This window comes from Panthera onca, chromosome B1 (assembly GCF_046562875.1).
Source record: "Panthera onca isolate mPanOnc1 chromosome B1, mPanOnc1 haplotype 2, whole genome shotgun sequence".
Taxonomy (NCBI): Eukaryota; Metazoa; Chordata; class Mammalia; order Carnivora; family Felidae; genus Panthera; species Panthera onca.
Genome location: NC_138342.1, coordinates 189,486,842 through 189,511,470, shown reverse-complemented (window position 1 = coordinate 189,511,470; position 24,629 = coordinate 189,486,842). Strand labels below are relative to the sequence as shown.

The following is a 24,629-nucleotide window of genomic DNA, read 5'->3' as shown; positions in this document are numbered from 1 at the left end:
AGCAAGCCTAGAAAAACATTTTATTTGCCATGCAACGTTAAGATACACGACAGCTCCCATGAAGTGGACATATGGTTTACTTAAGTGATTTCTATTTACTTTTTACCCCGCCTTGTTTCAGAAAGGACCCACTGAAACCGATGCACTCAAATACAATACATTTAAAATAAGTGAACAAAAAAAGTGGATGAGGAAAAAAGAAATAAGGCTTGACAGCTATCTGAAAAGCAAAGATGAAGCCAGGAGTGGTCTTAGTCAACACAATCATGCTGTAGTATCCTGCACACTTGTGAGAAGAGGGCCACAATCGGGCTCTAAGCACTCAACCATGCGATAAAAGATGAAGCCTGACCAGCTGAATTATTCATTGGGTCCTTAAGATCAAAATGAGTGGGGAGGCAGAAGAGAAAAAGGAAATTTACTCAGAAGAACTGAGATATTCCTGGTAGCGGGAGAGAAACTTCTCTCTTGGGCCCTCTGAAAGACAGCGTGATATGTTAGATGCTTTTCTAGCTGGTAACTATATATTTTCAGGTGTTCTTTATTTTGACATCCGCTCTCTTCCTGATTCACTCCCAACAGGTAGGATCAATTAGATTGAGAGTTTGGGGTTGATAAAGTCAGAGAGTATTTATGTATATGTGTGGGTTGTAAACGACAGACTACTTTTTTAGGACAAGTAGGCACACGGTGTTTCACAATAAAAAGAAAAGACAGGGGCACTTGGGTGACTCAGCTGGTTAAGTGTCCGACTCTTGGTTTCGGCTCAGGTCATGATCTTGCTGTCTCGTAGGTCAGAGCCCCACATCGGGCTCTGTGCTGGCAGTGCAGGGCCAGCTTGCGATTCTCTCTCTCTCTTGCCCTTTCTCTCTGCCCCTCCCCCACTCATACTGTCTCTGTCTCTCAAACAATAAATAAACTTAAAAAAAAAAGAAAGAGATGATTTTAAAGACAAAACCAAAAGTCTTCTCCATAGAGAATACTGAGAAGAAAGCCAATATGCTCCATTCCCAATATAAAACCCAAGAATTTCCACGTCCTCTGATCCTAGAAAGCCAGGAGAAGCGAGAGAAAAATTCAGAGAAGGAAGAGGGTAAGAATCGTTAAAGAAAAACACAGATCATTTTGGGTGGGTTGGTTTTGTAATTAACAAGCATCAGATTCTGAATACAAGGAATACAATTTTACTTTCTGGCAGTCTATATGTATGTGGTTTTAGTAAGGACCCCCTCCTCCTTCTCTTCCTCCTCCTCCTCTCTCTCTGTCTCTCTGTCTCTCTCTCACACACACACAAGCACCCAACACACTTACCTTGTTAAGCCACTTCAGCCCCGGTATCGTATTTGAATTTATCTGTTCCTCCAGCCATGGGCGCATTCGCATCCTTTCCACGGGCATGGTACCCTTCTGCAAAGAGAAGCACAGTTATTAGGCAATTCTGCCACTGCCTGCCATGTCTGCACTAGAAAGTTCTAGACCCCTGCCTGACCGTCCTCCACGATCCCCCTCCTTTGCCCAAAACCACGCAGCTGATGTGTACATGGGGACTGGAGGGCTAGGGCGGGCACTGGGGGCTCTGCATCGAGCCCACCTGCCCACCCTGGGCACGCTGACTCCGCAGGAGCCGGCTCAGTGGGTCGGTGGTTTGAGCCAGGCCTGCTCTTGGCGGAGACGGTTCCAGGGAGGTAGGAAGCCTGGGCTGGCAGAAATTCTGCGGGCTCAAAGGCCCGGACAGCCCTGAGTGACCTGGCCTAACGCAAGGTCTTAAGCCCCCCGCCCCAACCTGGCCTTGTTTATAGCAGACGCCTTCCGTGTATTACCAGGCCGGTAATGGGAGGACCGGTATCTTACAAATACCTCTGGGCATCATCCTTCTAAGAGCCCACGATGGACAGGGCAGAACAGTTGTGGGTTAAGAGTTCTTAGAACCAATTCATTGCTTCTGGGAATCTGGGCTGCCAAAATGCCTTGAACCCCCGATCTTTGCACTTTAAAGCCTAAAAGAATCAGTTCACTTGGCTCCAAGGTCTTTCACCAGCGAGCTCTCCCGTTCGGACATACCCTGTCGGCTTCCAGGGCACAGCAGCATCTTGCTCTGGCTTCAGCTCTGCGCTCACTAATGCATTCTCTTGCCCCCTCCCTCATCGGTCTTCCTTTACAAGTGTGCACGGCACCCCACCCCCCCTGCCCTGAGACCACCCTCCCCTTCCCTCTGCAAACAGCTGCATGGTCTCAACGCGGTTCCTCTACCAGCCCACATAAGGCCTCTCTCCCCTCCTTCCAGATACCTTTCTAGATACTCTTTCTTCCCTTGCCCACTTAAAAACATCCAGAGTGGAATCACTAACAAAGTACCGCCTGCCGCTCCTTCATCCTGTTTGCACACCAATCTAAATTTGAGATGGGATTCAAAAGCAAAGAGGAGGCCAACTCAAGCCCCCACTCTATAAAGCTTCACGGGCAGTGTGACATTATCCTCTTTTCAACTCTTCGTCGCATCTTCCTTCTTTTACTCATTTCCTCCTCCAAAAATGAGCTCTGAAAATTCTACCGAGATGAATTTGCATTGAGATGGGCGAAGTTTCAGTTACACTCTCTTGCAGCTTGCTGAGGACTTCTCTCCTCTGTGCCTCCCCCAGCTCATGCCAGAGCGCAAGCATCACCACGTGAACCACGTGGGACCGCGTCCTTGGCCTCTCGAGCCTAATTACATTCTAGAACCTGCATTTCCCTTGCACATCTCTCCCAGTTCAGATGCACTCACGGTTGCAGATGCCTCGGGCTCTGCTCTCGCAACACACCGTGCTCTCTGCTCCTCCCTCCCCGGCCTTGTCCATCCTGACCCAGCCTCCAAGACCCTTCTGCCCTCCTCCTCCACGGGCCTCCCTGGACGACTCCAGCCTGAATAAATCCCTCCCCTCCTGGACTTCCCCAACAGTCACTGATCTTACGCTGCTGCTCGTTTGAGAATCAAACATTGCTTTAGGGCGGCTCTATGCTGTCTTTATTCTTATCCAACTCTTACCTTAACTATAAACTTTCCCACTGCATACCCGCCCTCTCCCTGACCAACCAGTAAGCTCTTTGAGAGGAGGAATTCTACCTCTCATAGGTCTTTTATATTCCTACAAAGCCCGAATGCTGCCTTCCACGCAGGAGATGTTCAAACAAGATCCAGGCCAGCTCAAAAGGTGTGCCAGGCTGGGCTCCCATCGCAGATTGGCCCCCATCCGCTCCCGTGGAGGCTCTGGGCCACTCTTTGAGACACGTAAGAGGAGCCTCAGGGACAGGCCCAAAGGAGCTCCCAACACAGCGGTTCTTAATGGCCCTGAAGTCACTCCACTCGCTTTCATTCATCCACCCACTCAGAGACATTTATTGAGAACGATACTCCAGGAACAGGAAAAGGTAAGACATCCTCTAGCATCTAGGAACTCCCAGCCGAACAGGAAACAGGTAAGAAGACATTTCCATACCAAATGAAGAGTCCTGTGTACAGAATGATACTAGGAAGCAGTCAGCAAGAGAGAGGGTGCCAGACACAGGCGGGTCCCGCGGGGCCTAGAAAACCATGCCTGGGCCTGTGGCCATCATCCCAAGACTGAAGGGGAAACTGGAGACTGATGCAGATAAATGCCATGATCCATTTTGTTAACAGGAAAGGTAAGAGTGGATTACAGAATCCAGACCAGCGCTCACCAGCCTTAATGTGCACACAAATCTTCATTTGGAAGATGAAGCCCTGTGAGTCTATGTTTCTTTTTTTAAGTTTATTTATTTATGCTGAGAGAGAGAGAGAGAGAGAGAGAGAGAGAGAGAGAGAGAGAATGAGCAGGGGAGGGGCAGACAGAGAGGGAGACAGAGAATCCCGAGCAGGCTCCGTGCTGTCAGCACACAGAGCCCGACGCAGCACCTAAACTCATGAACCGTGAGATCGTGACCTGAGCCATGATCAAGAGTCAGACACTTAACTGACTGAGCCACCCAGGCACCCGTGATTCCATTTTTCTAATGGGTCCTGGAACCAGACTCGAAGGAGCAAGGCTCTAGATTGCCTTTTACTTTTAATTATCAGCCACCTGCTCTTCTGTGACTTCCTGCACAGTCTGGTCGTTCTGGCAGGCAGATCTCCTCCGCCGGTCTTAGTGTGTCAGCTTCTGGTTCATCTCTTATCCATTCACATTCTGCACCTTTCTAACAAACCTCACGCTATTACTTACTGAGCCAAAATGCTACGGAAATTGCACATGTAAAACATTTTCTAAATCTTTAATCAGGACTGTCATTAATCATAAGCAGGTTTGTAGGAAAAGCAAGCACATGCAAGTATTGCCTTATCAGAGTAGGACAAACTCTGTTACAAAGGGCTTCACTTGGGCCGCCTGGGTGGCTCAGTCGGTCAAGCATCCGACTTCAGCTCAGGTCACGATCTCCCAGTTTGTGCGTTCGAGCCCCACATCAGGCTCTGTGCTGACAGCTCAGAGCCTGGAGCCTGCTTTGGATCCTGTGCCTCCCTCTCTCTCTCTGCCCCTCTCACACTCTCTCTTAAAAAAAATAAATAAATAAACAAACATTAAAAAAAATTTTTTTAAAGGGTTTCACTTATTTCAGTTTCTATGTTTTGTTATGTTTTAAACAGCTAGGACATCCCTGATGTTAAACAAGAAAAACCTGATCCTTTTACCTGAAGATACTTCCTCTATTTCTACTTGATTTTATAGCCCGGCCCCACTTCCCCCACTAAAAAAGTAATGAATTACCAGTGGTGTTGCCACATGACACGGAAGAAAACACGTTTCCCATGACTATCAGAAGTTGAGTGCGCACCCTGACTTCTGTGAAAGAAGCAAAGGTAGAATTCTCTTCCGGGCCTAGCCCCAGAAACTCATCATTTAGTGTGAACTAAAAATAAATTATACGTCTAGAGATTAAAAGGCAGGGGTGACAGTCACAGAGGGTCAGAGACTGAATACGGAGAAAAGATGCTTACTCGGCATGTATTTTCCAGCTTCTGTCCAGGAAATTCACAGTGACAGATTGGTCTTCCTTCTGTAAGGCAAGTTTCCCGTAGGCACCAGTTCCCATGGCCCGTATGAAACTCTAACAGAGTTGAGGAAGGCACAGGACTGGTTAGAAAAGACACAGAGGGGCTATTTTTGCCAAGAAAACCCAAGTATGCCAGAAATCAACACACTTGTGTTCCAGTCCTGACTTTGCCATTATTAGCGGGTGCCCTTGCACTAGTCACTCAAACCCTCCAGTCCACACTTCGATCATCTCGGAAAATGAAGAGGTTTCAAAAACATAATAGGCCAAGTCATCCATGACTCCAGGAATCCTTTTGTGACATGAAGGCTCATCATCTGATGTATCTTTTTTTGGCAAGCTTCTATCTATTCTTGTACACTGGGTTGTTTTTAGATGTGAAATGCTGGGGTGCCTGGGTGGCTCAGTCGGTTGAACGTCCGACTTCAGCTCAGGTCACTATCTCGCAGTTGGCGAGTTTGAGCCCCTCGCCAGGCTCTGTGCCGACAGCTCAGAGCCTGGAACCTGCTTCGGATTCTGGGTCTCCCTCTCTCTCTGCCCCTCCCCCACTCATGCTCTGTCTCTCTCTCTCTCTCTCTGTGTCTCAAAAATAAACATTAAAAAAAATGTTTTTTTAATTTAAAAGTGAAACGCTAAAGTCTTGAGGTTCCATAAACCTAAAATACAGAGCATCTACCATCAAGCCCGACAAAAGGCACTTTCTAAAGCCACCTATCATTATACCTTCTAGATACGGGGTTGGTCTCATCTTTAAAACCACGGAATCAGCCTATAAATCAGTTCAGTACATGGCGGGTATTTAGGGCACCGTGATGCTGCATAAACGCAAACAAGCTATTTCCTGGAACACAGTGACTGAACTCATAGCAAGTGAACAGCCCCCATGAAGATGACACTGTTATGGTCCTGATTAGGGCCATTAACAGTGATCTTGCATTTTAACCTGAATCACTGAAGTTTGGATCTTGGAATGGTAACAGAAATGGCTACTATTTACTGAGCACATACTATATGCCAAGTCTTAAAACCAGAGTTTTCTAGGAGCTCCTCATGTAATTTTTATAACCCTGGAAGGCAGGGACTTTAAAATTCCATATCACAGATGAGAGGACAGGTAAAGGAACTGTTCAACGCAACCCGCTAGTAAGTAGGAGAGCCAAGGCTCTCATTCATGTCTCTCTGAAATGCCCAGATTCAGAAACCCTAACACCTGCTTTTTTTCTTACTCTAGAAAGCACTCAGTTTTGATGGTCTTTTAACCGTTCAACGTACTGAGCCTTTCCCAACTCCTGTCTGCTTTGCATACCACTGACATATTAAATTTCCTAAAATACCACTTAAATCATGTTAATGTTCTTTTCTAGAGACTTCTAAACATCCCTGCTGGACTTAAGATAATAAAATCCTTGGCTGAGTGGAGGAGGGGTGCACTTCTGATAATGACACAATGGGTAATTCAGACCTAACTCCCAAGGTGAATAACAAGAAAACCTGTACAAAACATGTGTGTGTGTTTTTTTAATCCGTTTAGAAGAATCAGAGAGCTAACAAGGTAGTAAAGAATTAGGACAGCAGGGTCTGGGAGAAGAATGAAACCCAGGAAGGTAAGCCTGACGTTTGGGGCACTCTTTTCCCAGCCTGGGGGCATCTGCTGATCCCAGAACTAGGGGGATAAAAACTGAAGATCAGGACCCAACTAGGAAAAGGGAGTCCTGGAAACCACACACACACACACACACACACACACACACACACACAAGCTTGTTTGGGATAAAACTAAATGGAAAGAGACTGACCTCAGAGACTGAAGCCTAGCTCTGAATCACCTCAATCCCTGTGCAAATTAAAATGATCTGGAACTCCCAGAAGCAAATGTAAATTATATCTTGAGGAAGACAACATTATCCTAGGATTTATATTATCTCTGGAGTTTTTCATACACAACGGTGAGCATTCAATCAATTTAGCTGAGAACACAAGGATAAATAAAAAATCAATGAAATATGGACAACAAAAAGAGACCCACAGGGATTCTGACACAGGTCTTTCACAGATACAATGGAGACACAGATACCAAAAGTTTTCAGACACAGTCTTTAAAACAAGAATGCCTAACATGTTCAAGGAAATAAAAACAAGACAGAAAATGTTCGCAAAAACCTAGAACCTAAAAAAGAAATTCTAAAACTAAAGGGCAAGGGCACCTGGGTGGCCCATTTAGTTAAGCACTGATTAACTTGATTTTGGCTCAGGTCATGATCTCATGGTTTGTGGGTTCGAGCCCTGACTTGGATTCTGTGCTAACAGTGTGGAGCCTGCTTGGGATTCTCCCTCTCTCCCTTTCTCCCTCTCTCTGCCCCCCTTTTCAAAATCAATAAATAACTCAAAAAAAATAAAAAAATAAAACTACAGAGCAAATAATTAAAATTAAGAACTCAACAGATGGGTGTACCAATATATTAGACATCATAAAAAAAAAATCAGTGAACCAAAACAGAAGTCAGAAAGAAATAAACAGAATGAAGCACTTAGAGGCAGAAGAGTGGAGAATGTTACAAAGAACATAAAATCCATAGGAGATTCTATTTTAGATCTAAAAAGATGTAAAACATGGGCAGTTTGTAGTTCCACGAAGACACGAGAAAGAATGAGGCAAAAAGCGATGTTTGGAGACCATGACCAATTATCTTAATAACTTGCTACAAACCCCAAACAGACAAATACGAATGAAACCCCACCTAAGCATACTATAGCATGTTTGCTGAAAACCAAAACTATAGCGAAAAATCTTAAAAACAGCTGGGAGAGGGAAAAATCTTAAAAACAGCTGGCATCACCTTTAAAGAGCAAAGAACAAAACCCCCAAGACCCAGAAGCCTTACAGTTACTATTACTCAACAGAAACCAGGGAAGACAGAAGACAATGGAAAGGTGTCTCTAAAAGTACTGAAAGAAACAGCTATTTTTAAAAGTTTATAGACAGCGAGTATTTCAAGAATGAAGTGGAAATAAAAGCATCTTCACTCAGAGAAAAACAGAGCGTTTCCACCAGCAGCCCCACAGCTCATCTCCCAGTTGCAAGGGCACAGGAGATAGGTCAAAACTGGGGAGCAGGGAAGTCAGGAGGGTTGGTGCTGTGCAGCTAGCTAACATCAGGGCTTCAGCATGAGTCCGTGTTGCAGAAGCTGACCGCAGCAATGCTCCATCCCCTTTCTTCTGCAGCTGCGACATGTATTTGTCAACAGCCCTCCCTACGTAACCATGTGCCCATCCCGCTTACCAACCTACGGGAGGGTTACCCCCTCACAAAAGCTAGCTCAAAGCTCTTTTCATCCACTAACCTTCCCTCACAGCTCTATGGCAGCTCGTGTGGGCAGTATCCAGTCGTCCAGTGTATCAACAAATATTTATTACACACGTTATCGCAGGGAACTCTGCTAAATGCTATGGACGACTCAGAGACGTGTGAGGCATGATCACTACCCTCAAGGAATTAGTAAGTTAACTGACATAAATCATATAAAGCTACCTAATAATACTATAATTATAATAATAAAAGACTGCAATGGAGATCAGAAGGCAGTATATGATTAATTGCCAACTACGCGGACCAGTTTCACGAGGAATATATAAATCATTACTGGATGGGTTTGTAAGGGAAAGCTGTGCGGCAAAGGGAGAACTTATAGGATGGGGAAGAATCGCCTAGGCAAAGTGGCAAGCAAGCCTGGCAAAGGTGAAGTTGGTAGAAACAGCCAAGGTCAGGACCGGGGAAAATGTGTTTGCTGCCGTGGGCGGAGCAACTGACTTAGACACCAACGTGGGTGGAGCTTCTTGAGAGTCCGCGAGCAGGTGAGAAGCGTGGGCTGGCTGGTTTACAGAAATCATCACGAACCCACACACCGGCCCTAATAAGTTAAATATTGTTATCCCCGTTTTAGAGAGGGGCAAAAGCATAACTTGAAAAAGTAACTTAAAAAAAAAGAAAAAAGAAAATCATGTCCGAGTCACCCAAGCCCCTTGGAGAAGGGACCAAGGCTTGAACCCCCCATTGCCAGGCTTGTTTAGAGGCTATAAGACTGCTGAGCGCCTGCTTGAGACTAGCCGTGACCCAAGCAGCACCCATACAGGGGCAAACTGAAGCAAGGAGAGGAGCCCGAGCTGCTTCTCTGGTCCGAAATGGTGGCTATGGGAATGCAAGGGAAATAAAGCCAAGTGACAATACAGGTGTAAGAATAATAGCAATTTGTACTAGTAACTTTTTCTGCACATCTGGTATTCTTTCCCCAGATGCAAGTTCCTCTTGCATGATAGTCTACACCCCTCACATTGACTTTTGTACCTTTTTGGCAAAAGTTAATTTCCAGTTCAAAATTATGTGAGTTGAGAGAGCTGAAAGCTGGAGTTGAAAACTGAAAATTATCGCCATCATTATCCCCATCACCCGTTGAAGTGCTTCCTAGGAATCAGACACTAAGCCAGGGGCTTCTCATGCATGATTTCATTGAATCTGCAAACAAACTATAGGAGGTATAGTATCTTAGCTCCCGTTTTCCAGATGAGGAAATGAAGCTGGTCACCAAGCTGCAGAGCTATTAAGTGGTAAAGCTGGGATTCAAATCCAAAGATGTCAAAAGCCTCTAGACCAGTGTTTTTCAAACACTGGGTCAGGAAATCAACTTACTGGATTAAGATCAGCAATTTTAATGTAGGTGAACACAGAACACAAACTCTTGAGAGTCCCCCAAATAAGAGTAAGCTTGTTTTCTTGAAATTTTTGTTTCAATTTTCAATTATATTATACTGGTACCATGGTCAAAAACAGTATAAAAAGCAGAGGCACCCGGGTGGCTCCAGGCTGTGGAGCGTCCGAATTCGGCTCAGGTCATGATCTCACGGTTCATGAGTTCAAGCCCCACATCGGGCTCTCTGCTGTCAGTGCCAGCCCGCTTCAGATCCGCTGTTGCCCACCCCCTTCTCTGCACCTCCCCCACTTGTGCTCTCTCTCTCTCTCTCTCAAAAATAAACATTAAAAAAAAAAGTATAAAAAGCATTGCACTGGGCAGAACCACTCCCCAGGTGTGCACACAGATGTGTGTGAGCATGTGGCGGGGTGGGGGGGGGGGGTGCGGCGAGGGGAGAAGGGGAAGGTCATGTGGAAAGCAGGAAGCAGAAGAGAAGGATATAGCCAACCTTAGAACCAGAAGGACTCCCGGAAGACAGAGAAATTTAACAGCAAGTACCCGGTATGAAAACAACCACGTGAGTGATTATTATAATGGATATAAATAATCAGAGTGAGGTAACAGGTAACAGGTTCTCTCTCTCTCCCGATCTCTCTGCCCCTCCCCTGCTTGCTGTCTCGCTCTCTCAAAATTAATAAATAAACATTAAAAGAATCAATAAACTTCAGGAGAGTTAATACACAATGGCAATCAAAGCAAGTGTGTCACTGATGTAATCCTTATTTCATGTATGTAATTTGTCACTGATGTAATCCTTATTTCGTGCACTTGGCTGTTTCCTTTTATTGAACTTTCGAAAGATGCGTGTCATAGATTCATTTAATAATTTTAGTTTCTAGCCCAGTTTTTCTCAAGGTTTTTAAGCAATTCAACCATGAATTCTCCTACCCTGTGGATTTTTCAGGAACTCAACCTTGAACGATGGGGCAGGATTACTGGGAAAGGCTCTCCTTGAGATATCATAAACCATAGTTATATTTTTCTATACTATTCCATTCTCCTATACCAGATCCCCAAACTGCCTGTGCACATTATTACCTAGGGAATTAAAAAAGCAAAAAAACAAACAAACAAAAAGACTCCTTGGCCCCATCTTAGACTCACTGCAATAGCATTTCCAAGTTCTTCTTATTATCCTAGGGCAATTTGGATACGCAGCTAAGTGTAGGTATCACTGTCATTCAGTACCCATAAGCTCAATGGCCTTCCGGATTCCATATGTTTAATAAACATCTCCAAATGAGTCATAGGAAAATGAGGGTGCCAATGACGAGTAGCTTTCATCATGAATGGAATATGAATGCACATGAAATTAAAATTCTAAAATGCCTTTAAATACCACTGAACAAGTTTCCCATACTGAGAATCATCCAAATTATAGTTTTGCATATCTGCCATCCAACCCACAATTTTCTTCTTGGACGTGTTTTCTGTATCCTTTAGAGAAGATATTACCATAGCTACTAGACAAAAACTTCCCTGTCTTTGACCACAAGCTGGTCTGGGACCTGAAACAGTGTGACTGAGCCTCTGATAGTAACTTGCACTGCACCACTTCAACCGAAACTGACTTCTGGCCTCCACCTGGGTGCTCGAAAGACACCAAAATATACGACTGGTTTTCCGTCCTGCAGGTGAGCCAACGGTCATTCTAGGAAACGGTTCTCAATGCAGCCCAAAGCAATCAGGAGTCCTCCATCCAGAGAGAGCAAGCCTTGAGAAACACGGACCATGCTCCACGTATGCGAACGTGTGCTTTTCGGAGAGGGGGCCCAGAACCCTGCCGTCCATCTCTGCCCAAGGAGCCCTGCTCCCCGGGCCCCTCTCCCCAGAGCACCTTCTCCGGCCCCCTTCTCTGCCCAACCCAGCTGCCCCAGCCCTTCTCCACTGCAGATGGGTCTCACTTCCTCTCTCCTGTTTGCTCAGGCGCCACAAACCCCATGCTTGGGCTGAATGATGCCCAGTCCTGACCACCCACGACACGCTGATGGGCTCATCACCTCACCTGAGCATGCGGATTTCTGCACATCTTTTTTGCTTCTCCCTCATCAGCTCCTGTGGTTGTTCCCCACAGGAGCAATCGGAGATCTTTCCATCGTCACGCTAGCGAATTCACTTCCACACCCATCAATTCCGGCAAAGGGTCTTGCCTCTAACCTCAGGGAGGAAAATAGAAGCCACCAGACTCTTTCTGAATTTCTGACTCCCCTCCCTCTTCAAACTTATCTGGACTTCCGTGACCTCCTTGTCCCCTTCTTTACACCGGGCAGGTGGTAATGCCGCTCTCCGCAAGGGGAATACGGAAGGTTTAAGGGGAGAAATATTGAGGTTGGTTTTGGGTCTACTGGCTTTGGGATATCTTTGGGATATCGGGGGAAAAAAAGTGTTGGGTGGGCAATTTGATCCATGAGGTTAGAGCTCAGGAGGAAGACCTAGCCTGAAAATAGCCATCCACCCCTACACAGCTAGTTCAAATGCCATTCCTTCTACAAAGCCTATCTTTACCAAATCCTGCCTCCAATATATATCCTCTGCTCCTGTCAAGCTGGAACCTTGTGTTAACGTCGCCACATATCTTAACACGTAGACCTGTGTAGCCTTGCCCTTGACATCCCAGCAGGCACCTGCCAGGCCTATCCAGCCATTCTGGACACGTTCTGTATCTACACAGTCCGACAAGGGAGCCATCAGCCACGTGTGGCTACTGAACACCTGAAATGTGGCCAGTGTGAATGAGGAACCATTTGTCCCCAAACAAAGACACATAGTTTCAAGGCCACTTCCAGTTTTCCAAATCACAGTGAGTAGTCAGGTGGCTGGTAAAAACAAAGTGTCTGCCTAGGACACCCTGGTGGGGTTTTTGAAGAGGCAAGTTAGCCACCTGACATTGAAACTGTTCTATTTTGAGGAAAGCCCGGGGTTTTTTTTTGTTTGGTTTTATTTTCTTGTTTGGTTTTGTTTTGTTTTTTGTTTTTTGTGTGTGTGGTTTTGTTTTTTGTTTTGTTGGGGTTTTTTTGTTTTGTTTTGTTTTGTTTTTTTGAGAGAAGCCTGACTCACACTCTATAAGCTTAATCACCTTTGGGGAGGCAACCTGTTGGTTAAGTGAAGGGAGCTTCTGTGTAATTCTTATCCCTGTTTGGACTTGCTAAGCCCTTGAAAACACCAGCAGCTGGCAGGTACCGAGCACACAGGATCCCATGCTACACTCCGAGGCCACGAACAATAGCTGATGAGTATTATGTGCTTAACACCGTCAGGCAAGTTCCCAGCTTGTTAGGAGTGTTAGTTCTCTCGATTCACCACGATCCTGTAAGGTAGGTGCTACTAAAATCCCCATTTTACAGATGAAGAAACTGAGACACAGAAGGTTAATAAGTAACTTGGCCAAGGTCCCAGAGCTACTGGGTGGTTGAGTTCAGATTTAAACAGAAGGAGTCTTCGGCCCTTACGTGGCCTTTGGACCATGAGGCCCAACTGGGGTCCACGTAAAGAGGCATGGAGGGCCCAGCGCCTCCCAGTCTGCACGGGGAGCCTGCGCTGAAGGGGCTCCCAGCCAGGGCTGAGAGAGCCGGCTGCTCCAGCTGCCCCAGTTGGGCCGGATGTGTAGACTGCAGCTCTCCGCCTCCAGTGCCCAGCACCACCCCCATCGGTTCACACTTCCTGCCCCTCGTAGTACCTTCCTGGCTGGTGGAAACCAGCGAGACCAACTGCGCATCCTGTCCGGCCAGACCTTTATTTCTGTAATGTGTACTAGGAAAACAGTATTTCCCCACTCCAAAATAAAACTGTCTTGCCGCCTTCCACCCCTCCAATTCCTCTTTAAGAAAGCAACAGAGGAGAACCAGAGGGTTTGCTGTCTGTCTGTCCGTCCCCGGGTGTATTCTCCACTTGTTTCTGCTTCTGCCACACGGCAGGGTCACCTGGCCCAGAGCACAGGCCACCTGGGTCCTGGGGCGGTCCTCAGAAACAAGGGGAGGAAGAAAGCGCACCCTGCCCAGCCTATGACTGCTCAGCCCCAGGAACTATTTCAGGAGCGCAAAAAAGCCCCTCTTGGACAAGCTGTGCTCCAACGCCGCGATGGACGTTCCGCGTTAAGATTTTTGTAAGGTACCGAAACCACTATGGTGGTCGACATTTGGGGTATTTGTCAGTTTCCATCCCCTCAGTGTGTATGAAGAGCAATTGTGGGCCGTGAGGGCTTTTTGCTTCTCCCTTATTTTTAGCATTAGGAGCTCTGGGGAGGGCCAGACCTCACGTCTGCAAACGCCACGCCAACCCCGCGTACATCTCCCCGCACCCTGTTTGTCCTACACCCCTCCGCACCAACTCCCTTCTCTCTTGGAATTGAGGGCCAGTTTTAAATCTACCCTTCCCCAACAGCTTTCCCTGACCATTACAGGTTCGACTATTACCACAGCAGTCTTTCTGTTCATACTGATAGGGCGGCTTCAAGGAATAGTTGGATGTTAACAATAACTGGTCTTGTCTGACTCTTGGCTAACTAATTTGACCTAGAACTTCCTAATAAGCGATTATGATCTCCACGGGGCCTAGCACTGTCTTTATTTGTCAGCGAGTAGGACGGTGCCACGATGCAGGACTGACAGGCACAATGACTCAGGGACAGCACGGCCACCCTTGAGCAGAGTGGAGATCAGGGAAGGCCTTGGAGGCTCCTTTGTCCACCAAGGTGGGCAAGGGGTGAGCCTGTTGCTAGGGCTACATCCTTATCACCATGCCCTAGATGAGGCTAGGACTGGGGAGTTGTGACCCTGAGGGAGAAATCCACCCGCCATTCCCCTAAAAACTCATAAATCTCTTAGTCTCCGCCACTTTCCCCACCACTGTAGGGGCCACTCAGGTCTAGGAGTATTTCACTCGGCAACACAGCCTCTCCCCAGGGCAAAGCGTTAGGGACCAAACGCAAAGGGTAGCAGAGCCCCACATCCCTAGGCCTCAGTTTTCTCATCTGTAAAATGGGGCTAACTTCCTTAGGGTTTGTGGTAGGACTAAGATGATGTGTAAAGTGCCTGGCCTACTATCTGATCAACAGTGGGTGTTTAATAGTTAATAGTTTCCGCAGACACAAATATTCGATCAAGGACTATTCGATGGAGCATTATCTACAAAGCAAAAACTTTGCATTGATCCAAATACCAGGCAGTAGGGAGATGGTTAAATAACATGTGGTGGACTCAAATAACGAAACAGTGTGACTCTGGAAGGGTATTTCCTTTGTATGGGATGATGACCAGAAGATATACGTTAATATAGAGTTACTGTATGTAATTATATGTCCCATAGATTTTTACATAGTCTATGTAAGTGTATATATGTTAACATAGTTCAGAATATAATACAAGCTAAAAAGTGAAAAAAAAGCAGGGAGCAGAGGTCATTTTTCGATTATCAGGGCAATACGCTTCCTGGATGTGCCGGTCCGTGGGCAGCGTCCCCATGGCTGCTGAGCCCGGGCGCTGACACAGGGCTCTCTTGATGACAGCCAGACCTCACCCTCCACAAGGACTCCAGCCGACTCTCTCAGAGGCCAGCACCGCCTAGTACGGGACCGACAATGCACACCAAGACACAACTGTCTGGCCTGGAACTGGGTGGCTAGGGGTCAGGGGAGCCCCCCGCCCCAGGGGCACCAGACCAGGTGAGGACGGGTGCCCAACAGTGAGTAAAAAGCTGTAATACGTTACAGCATAGGGTGTCTTGAGGGGCACAGTCCCCATGAGGCCTCGTAAAGTCACATGCCAATGAGTGCCATCCTGTGTTCATTCCAAGTCCTGAAAAGCCTTAATGTCGGCAGAGTGCTCTAGTTTTAGATTTGAGAAGAAGTAGAATATGGCAATAATGAACTTCGCAAAGCTACAGAGGTTCCTTCTATCCTCCCCCCCTCCTCCCCCACTCCATGAACGATTGAGTCCAAAAGTCCATTGGGCGGAATGGAGCAAAGCAGATGTACTGTGTTGAATGGGGTTTCCCCCCAAATTCACATCCACCCAGAACCTGTGAATGTGACCTTATTTGGAAATAGGGTCTAGACAGATATAATCAAGTTAAAACAAGGTGATACTAGATTAGGATGGGCCCTAAATCCAAGAGGACTGGTGTCCTTACAAGAAGAGGGAAATCTGGACACAGACACACACAGAGGAGGAGGCCAGATGAAGACAGAGACAGGGATGGGGGCGATGCGGTGGGTCTACAAGCCAAAGAACGCCAAGGACTCCCAGCCACCACCAAAGCGAGGAAAGCAGCATGGAGCAGATTCTCCCTTAGAGCCCCCGGAAGGAACCAACTCTGCCAACACCCTGATTTCAGACTTCCAGCCTCCAGAACCGGGAGACAATACGTTTCTGTTGTATAAGCCACCCAGCCTGTGGTACTTTGTTATGGTCCTAATGATCTGAAGACATTAGGAGAGCAGAACAGAGGCATGCTAGTGAGGACTACTGGCATTAAGAGGGTGTCCCCTTGGGTGGAAGGAGGTGCTGGCACATCGTATGGGGAATCTTAAAGCCCAGGTGGGGAAATGAGGATAGACACGGGGACAGTGGGGGAGAGCAGCCCAGAGTGGGGTGTCAGGGCCCAAGTGGGGTGAGTGGGCTCCTGTCCAGGGACAGCAGTCTTGTCTGGGAGCACAGAAGCCTGAGGAATGAGATGGGGAGGGCAACTTCATTGCAGTGGGGCGGCCGAAGGGATGTGAGATTAGATACACTACTCAGGCAATTGAGTAAATTAATTAATACATTAGGGGAAATGGAAGCCAGGTTTCTCACTTTTGGAGAAGGAAGTTCAAACAGAGAAAGAAATCTAGAATAATCTTGGGTGTTGGGATAGAATAAGGACTGAGTTCATATATGTCGATAAACACAGAAATAAATATAGATGTAAAAATATGTGTACATATACACACGTACGTACAAATATGTGTATGTACACGTGGTACACTATTCCCTAACCCTGCCCACTACGAGGGTCTGGGGGCAGCAATACACCACTGGTGATAAGCACACATAACACCCAAATCGTGGTTTCTAAATACCACTCTCCACTAAAAGGAATCAGAGCTTTTCAGAAACATGGCTGATTGCAAGTCTAGGGCAGGGAAAGCAGAAGACGAGACGGAATTATGTTGGGGGGTCAGAAAGTAAGGACGTGTCCAAAGAACACCGAGAACATCAAGAGAACAGGACAATCCACACAAAGGCTCCCACCAGCCAATCGGAGACAATCTGAATGTCAAAACAATGACAAAAGCGTGTTACAGTCCATTGGATAAAATAGGAATCAATGAAAAATAGAGAGGAGGGAGCTTTTCTACAAAGCAGCAGGGCAGGTAGTAAGTGTGGAAAGAGTATGGAACTAAAAATCACCATGCGGCAGCTATCAGAGAAGTAATTCTCCTGCCAGGAAACATCAGTGGATGCTAAAACCAGTGAGTTAAAAGGCTGGTGAGAAATGGGACCCTTACACGGTCTCGAAGGACATCCCACAAAATATTTACCACAAAGGGAAAAAAGAATAACCAAAGAGAAGCCTGACAAATACCTCCTCGGTCAAATGGTTGAATGAACATCACGAAGAAAGGAACACATCACAGTCACTCACCACTGGAGAGGACACAATGAGGAAAGAGCCCCACGTCTGTGATATTCCTGCATAAACTCCGTAGCCTAAATCTGACCGCGAGTGAACTGTCACGAAGCCCCACCTGATGGGTTATCTATACGATAACAGGCTCGTAACTGTCAAAATGTCAAGATCAGAGACGTTACGGGAAGATTAAGGAGACATGACCCCTGAGCCTGAATCGGATCCCTGTGCCATGGGGTCGCTGTTAAGATCACTGGCCAACCCGGATGGGGTCTGTGGATCAGGTGGTGCTCAGGGTAACGGCCTGATTCGAACAGGGGCGCTGCGGTCATGTTGGAGAGGACCCTTGTTTGCAGGAAGATACACTCAAGCATTCGGGAGTGACGGGACGTCCTGCTGGCAAGTTACTCTCCAAAGGTTCAGAAAAGCAGTTCTCTGTAGTGTTCTTGCAACGTTAGTGCAAGTCTGAAATGAGTTGCAAGGAAAAAGCCTCGGCCAGAAAGACCAGAGCAAAGTACATGAGTGATTTACAGTCCAGTGGGGGAAACAGCAGCAAACACGACATTTTTCTGCAAATACAACAAATTCTAGAAAATTCCCTCTCTGGTGCTTCAATGAAACTGCTGGCAGTTTTGTTTTTTGTGGTTTTTTGTTTTTCAATCCAGGCACCACGACAGGATTAACTACACGCATCAGTCATGTTACGCAATGAGGCAACAATGATCTTAACGAGAAGCCTGGAAGCTTCATTTCCTGGGGAAGACGAGGGATGATGGTCCATAACTCATTTAAATTGCAGGTTGTCTGGAAAACCAGAAGCGACCAAGGGCCAGTGTGCACATGTGAGAGAAGGCTCTCAGCGTTCAGCACGAAACATATGCCTCCTAATCTTTGTGCTAATATTTAACAGCAGTTATCAGTTCTCTCAACTTGGAAACACGAGGGTGGTTTCCCAGAGACACTGCCTCACCCGTTGGGTGAAGTTAGCGGCCAAGGAAAGCAGTCAGAAGCACCCCCTGCCTTTTTTCAGATACGCGGCATTCAGAGGCCCCACACCACCACGTTCTCTGGAGGACACTTCAGGCCAGCTCTTGGTTGTCACCCGGTGGCCCCCAAAGCCGGCATTCCCAGCCGGGCTTCATCCCTTCTGCGAGGACGCCTCCCCCCTCCCTCAGTCTGTCAGGCACTTGGCTCGAGAAACACCCACCATGAGTAAGGGTTTTGCTTCCTGTTTCTCATTTGCAATTTTTCCTCATCTTGCAGAATTCGGAAGCCTGAATAACCTTCAGTCCTACTTGCTCGAACTTGGCGGAACATTTCACTAACTACTTTGGCCCCAGAGTACCGAGCAGAGCACATATTTACTATTCTCCAGGAGAGTAACTCGAACACTGTGGGGATAGAAAGTGCCACGACCAGTGGGTCGGGAACAATTCCTTCCTTCAGCACAGTCAGGACCAAGCAGCTCTGTGAGCTCGGCCCCGCCCTCCAACCCCAATCTGGTAGCTACCCTGCAGCCAGAACACCCCCGGAAAAGCACAGATACGGTCCGTTCAGAGCCCCTTGTTCCACAGGCCCGGCTCTGGTGTCCTCTCCCTCCACTGTCCTTACTCCCAGCACCTCCAGTGGCGGGTCTGTCCCCCAGGCCTCCTTCCCGGTCTCAAGAGCAAGACCGTCCCCTTTCACTGAGTAACCTCACACTGTCTTAGCTCCGAGACCACTTCCTCAACAAGCCTCCCTTAGTCTCTGAAGGTCAGGCCAGGCCCCCGCATCTGTCTGCCCGACTTGACGAGAATCTCCACGAGGCCCGAGACCCTATCTGCCCGCTCACCACTCTGTACCCAGGTCCTAGGGTATGGCAAAGGCCGAGGCTCGATAAAGAAACCACGAATATACTGCAGATGCTGGGCATCAGCGATGATGAAAGGGGGAACAAGAGAGGCACTCGCGAACTAGTAAAAGAAGGCTGTACACAAGCAATTACGATCAGGAAACAATGATTTGCCATCATAAAAAGATGCATATAAAGGCTGTGGGGAATCGCATCTAAGAAAGCTGTAAGATAGACCTTTTTAAAATAAATACCTTTGGGGCGCCTGGGTGGCGCAGTCGGTTGGGCGTCCGACTTCAGCCAGGTCACGATCTCGCACTCCGTGAGTTCGAGCCCCGCGTCAGGCTCTGGGCTGATGGCTCAGAGCCTGGAGCCTGTTTCCGATTCTGTGTCTCCCTCTCTCTCTGCCCCTCCCCCGTTCATGCTCTGTCTCTCTCTGTCCCAAAAATAAATAAATGTTGAAAAAAAAAATTTTTTTTTTAAATTAAAAAAAATAATAATAAAATAAATAAATACCTTTAAAATAAAATACCTTTTTGATTTCTTATCAACAACGTTTCAAGTCACCTTAGGGTGGTCTAGATATAACCTAGAACCTTGTTTATTTTAAAGCCGTATATAGGAGAACTCACTGGAAACTTACTGACGGCCATCAGCACCAAACTGCTCATTACCAAGAACTCACAGACAGTCAGGATGGCGACCAAATCATGGATTGTCCAAAATGGAACAATTCTCTCTCTTTTTTTTTTTTTTTAAGTTCTATTTATTTTGAGAGAAGGCGCTAGCAAGGGCGGGGCAGAGAGAGAGGGAGAAGTCCCAAGCAGGCGCCACACCCATCGTGCAGAGCCTGACGCGGGGCTTGAACTCACAAACCATGAGATCATGACCTGAGCTGAAACCAGGAGCGGGACGCTTAACCAACTGAGCTACCCAGGTGCCCCCCAAATGGAACGCTTCGAAGTGTGAATGGGGCCTTATAAATAGTCATACCTTGCCTCTAACCAGATGTAAAGAGGAACTGCCCCTAGGAAAACCAGGATGTGGGGCGGTTCCGGTTATAGGAGATAGCTGCTCTTTTATTCAAAATCCTTAGACCAGACAGGTTTCAGAACTCAGCGGTATGGGGATATCAGAAATATGGTGCATATACCATATAGAACAAGAACACCCCCAGCAATATCTAGAGAACCCCTTAATCTACACAGTCATATTCTGCAGTAAAACGTGAACATTCACACTGATTGGGATTAGTGAAAGCTACGAATAGCTCTGTGCCAATTCAGGGCAGACCATGCTGCCAAATGAGTCATGACAAAAACTTTCAGTTTTCAGGGTTTTTTGGGATTGCAAATAAGGGATGCGGGCTCTGTAATTAATTTCAAGTTATTTCTATCCTTGGAATATATTAGCGTTCCCATGTTACACAAGGAAATCAGCATCTTCTTCCTTAAACTGTACTTACGTTATAAGTTAATCTGGCACACACTCTACTTAAATTAGTGAATAATAGCATATTTTTGTCCTGAAATCGAAAAGTTTAATGCAAACTTCCTTTGCATGAAAGTAGGATATTTTTATAACATTTGAAATCTTAAGTAACCACTGAAAAATTATTATTGCCTTTACGCTACATCTACCTAGCAATATGGATATGTTTCTCCTTTTCCGATCTAATGTATAAAATATTTATTTATAAAATAAGAAAAGCCTTAAATAGAGATTCAAATTTCTCTCAGGGGTGCCTGGGTGGCTCAGTTGGTTCAGCATCTGACGTCAGCTCAGATCATGATCTCACGGTTCCAGAGTTCAGGCCCCGCGTCAGGCTCTGTGCTGACGGTGTGGGGCTTCAGATTCTCTGTCTCCCCTTTCTCTACCTGTCCCACACTTGCTCTCTCTCTCTCTCAAAATAAATAAATAAACATTTTTTAAAAATTTCTTTCGGGCGCCTGGGTGGCCCAGTCGGTTAAGCGTCCGACTTCAGCTCAGGTCACGATCTCGCGGTCCGTAAGCTCGAGCCCCGCGTCGGGCTCTGGGCTGATGGCTCAGAGCCTGGAGCCTGCTTCCGATTCTGTGTCTTCCTCTCTCTCTGCCCCTCCCCCGTTCATGCTCTGTGTCTCTCTGTCTCAAAAATAAATAAAACGCTAAAAAAAAATTTTTTTGGGGCGCCTGGGTGGCGCAGTCGGTTGAGCGTCCGACTTCAGCCAGGTCACGATCTCGCGGTCCGTGAGTTCGAGCCCCGCGTCAGGCTCTGGGCTGATGGCTCGGAGCCTGGAGCCTGTTTCCGATTCTGTGTCTCCCTCTCTCTCTGCCCCTCCCCTGTTCATGCTATGTCTCTCTCTGTCCCAAAAATAAATAAAAAAATGTTGAAAAAAAAAAAAATTTAAAAAAAAAAAAAAAAATTTTTTTTTTTTAAATTTTTTTCAAACATCCTCCCTAGGGTTCCTTTACAATGACAATAGTAATGACATTGTTCCTTCCCCTATAGCATTTTAAACATTTCATTTCCAAAATTAAATTTATTACCAAAAATAATTTTATGAGTACCAAGTTAGAGCAAGTTTATTTATTTTGTTTTTGTTTATTTATTTGTTTGTTTTGTTTTGAGTGGAGTATGAGTGGGTACAGGAACCATTCTCCCATTTCACAGAAGCCCTACTGCTCTGTGGCCACCATCTTGGGAAACACAAGGACTAAATACCTACAGTGGCACAAATGCAAACTGACTCAAAGAAGTGTCTGGAAAGTTTACCTGCACCATTTTTAAAAATCACTTAAAACCACTTTGAATGAAAGCACAGATATCATTGCAAATGTGAGAAGTACAATACACACTGGGTTGCTCGGGGTCTGTGGAATGTGGGCAGAAATTCAGTTCACAGATCCGTGGGCACATGTGAAGAAAGCAAACACACTAAGTCTAACAACGGTCAAGGTGAAGACCTCCCGGAGACCTTCCTCCCATAAGGGCCAAAGCACTTATATCAGTGTTTACATTTACTGACTTGAATTGTGTATAAATATATGCATTTTTGGAGGCATTTTTTTGGCCTCCAAAAAAAACCGCTCTTCTGATTTTTCAGATCACGATGGTGGTAGGGATATCCATAGAGCATCTGTGATGCACCTGCTATTAAAGTCTATGCTTTATACACATGATCTCATTAACTCTCACAGTAACCCTATGAGGTAGGCACTCTGATCATTACCATTTGAGGAAGAAGAAGCTATGGCTTCGCCCTGGCCCGAGCTGATTCCCCATCACAGCTCCACTATCATGAGAACCGAGTGTCCACAAGTAGGCTTCAACCTTGAGTGGACAGTGCTCATCTATGCGTGCCCTTTGGGCCCTCAGACATAAATGCTAGAAAGCTGGTGTCCAAGCTTCACTCGGATACCGCGCTGGTTCTGACAGCTGCTTCCACAAGTCAGGAACATTTCGGGAACGTGAGCGTTAAAGCCACCGGGGGGCTGCAGATCAGAAAGGAAGCACACAGCCACAGTTGTCGCATTTCCCAACACTTTCTGTTTCATTTGCTCTTTGCTCTGAGGGAGGTGCAATGAAGAATACAAATCACCCACAAGCAAGGATGGAACAAGATAAGTGAGCTGTCTGGGGCTTTTTCTAAATGAGGAAGTCTTCTGACCCTGTATGACCCAAGGGCTGCAATGATGACAACACTTTTGGGGGAGGGGGTGTGATCTATCCCACCAGGTCCGCCAGCAAAGATAAACATGGGTTTTAAACCTGGAGTCCCTAGACCGAACTTTGTAAAACCTTCGCCTCCATCCGACCCCGTCCCTCTGGTGATGTTGGCAACCTCATGATGGCAGGAGGCAAGGGGACAATGAGGTTACAAGGGTAGGAGGTTTAATCCCACCTCCAGCCTTTTTTAGCCTGCAGAATGAGGCAGGGGAGAACTGAGGAAAGTGGCCACTGAACTATACAGTTTCCTTAGGAACGTACAGACCATTAGGCGCCTGGGTGGTTCAGTCGGTTAAGCGTCCAACTCTTGGTTTTGGCTCAGGTCATGACCCCAGAGTTGGCGAGTTCGAGCCCCGCACCAGGCTCTGCGCTGGCAGTGCAGAGCCTACTTGGGATTCCCTCTCTCCTCTCTCTCTCTCTCTCTTTCTCTCTCTCTCTCTCTCTCTCTCTCTCTCTCGTCCCTACCATGCTTGCTTTCTCTCAAAATAAATAAGTAAACTTAAAAAATAAAAAGAATGTACAGACCAAAGGTTTTGGTTCAGGGAAATCATTCTGCACCTATCCTTTCTAATGCATCAAGAATGAGGGTTCAAGAGATTATATCCATACCTAGGGATTCATCGAAGGAAGGGGCTCATCACAGCATCACGTTGTTAATTTTCTCACACCGGCTGCTGTGGAAGTAACAGAGCACAAAAGGCAACAGTGTGCAATGTGGAGTCTGGTTGAGATGCTGGGTTCCAAATCCTAGCTCAATCATTCAGTAGCTGCGTGACGGACAGGTAGCTGACCTTATCTGTTCTCTCCTTTGCAAGGAGTAGGTGAGGAAACACGTAGAACATCTAGAATAACTCTTTATAGCTCACATGGGTTATGGTATAAAAAGGTATAAAATTTCCAGACAGCAGCTTGGCTATAGGTATCAAAAATTTTAAGTGGCATCCTTTGACCCAGCCACGTCGCTTCTAGGAATGTTTCCCAAGCAATTTAAACAATCATGTGTGAGACGTGTAGTCTTAAAAAAAAAAAAAACTATAATAATCATGAAATCTGTTGCAAATACAAAGATAATATTCTTTCTTGTAAAAAAAAAAAAAGGCTGTATGCAGATAAATTATTTCCCAGATACATCTGAATTATGAAAATCTAAGAACAGTTTTAAATCCATCACCTTTTTTGAGTATTTTCCAGAAGAATTCATAGAAGGTGATACGGACCTAAAAGGGCAGAAACACGCTGTGACTACTGGTCGTGTTTGGGCCCGGAAGCCAGTACCTAGATGGCATCCGATTCTGCAATTCAGCAAAGCGAGAATCATGGACAGATTTCAAAGCATATGGACTCCGGCTCGTACTGCATGTTCAAACCTTCTTTCCATATGGAAAACAGGAAAACAAGCGACCCTAATTTTCCCTTAATCAGCATGTCCTCTGAGCACTGCCTTTGCAGAACAGGAGAAACACTCGGAAAGGCACAGCGTCTCCTTTCGGGACTTAAGAGTTCGCTTAAGACTGCCTCTCTTTCCATGGATACGTTGGTGGCCGTGAAGCCACCCATTTTAGGCCAGCCCGAAAAAGGCATCGCGTAGTCCTCAAGGTTACGCCAGGAATGTAGGAAAGACATTTAATAAGACAGTGCACGTGAGAAAAGTGTGAACAACACAGTGGGTAAATGAGACACACACACTAGCTGGGGG

The 24,629-nt window shown here is 46.4% G+C and overlaps 1 protein-coding gene across 7 annotated transcripts in view; it reads right to left on the bottom strand.

Annotated features, from left to right (window-relative positions):
• Positions 1–24,629, bottom strand: part of IRF2 (interferon regulatory factor 2) — an 87,251-nt gene that overhangs the window by 42,138 nt on the left and 20,484 nt on the right. For 4 of the 7 annotated variants that reach the window (XM_078445278.2, XM_078445276.2, XM_078445275.2 and 1 more), the window contains one exon: positions 1,312–1,407. In XM_078445278.2, the coding sequence (XP_078301404.1) occupies positions 1,312–1,398 (87 nt within the window). In that variant the 5' untranslated portion in view covers positions 1,399–1,407. Of the gene's footprint in view, positions 1–1,311; positions 1,408–3,103; positions 3,630–4,990; positions 5,100–19,481; positions 19,688–24,629 lie in introns of those variants that run through there. The other 3 variants (XM_078445279.2, XM_078445281.2, XM_078445280.2) reach the window with 3 other exon arrangements.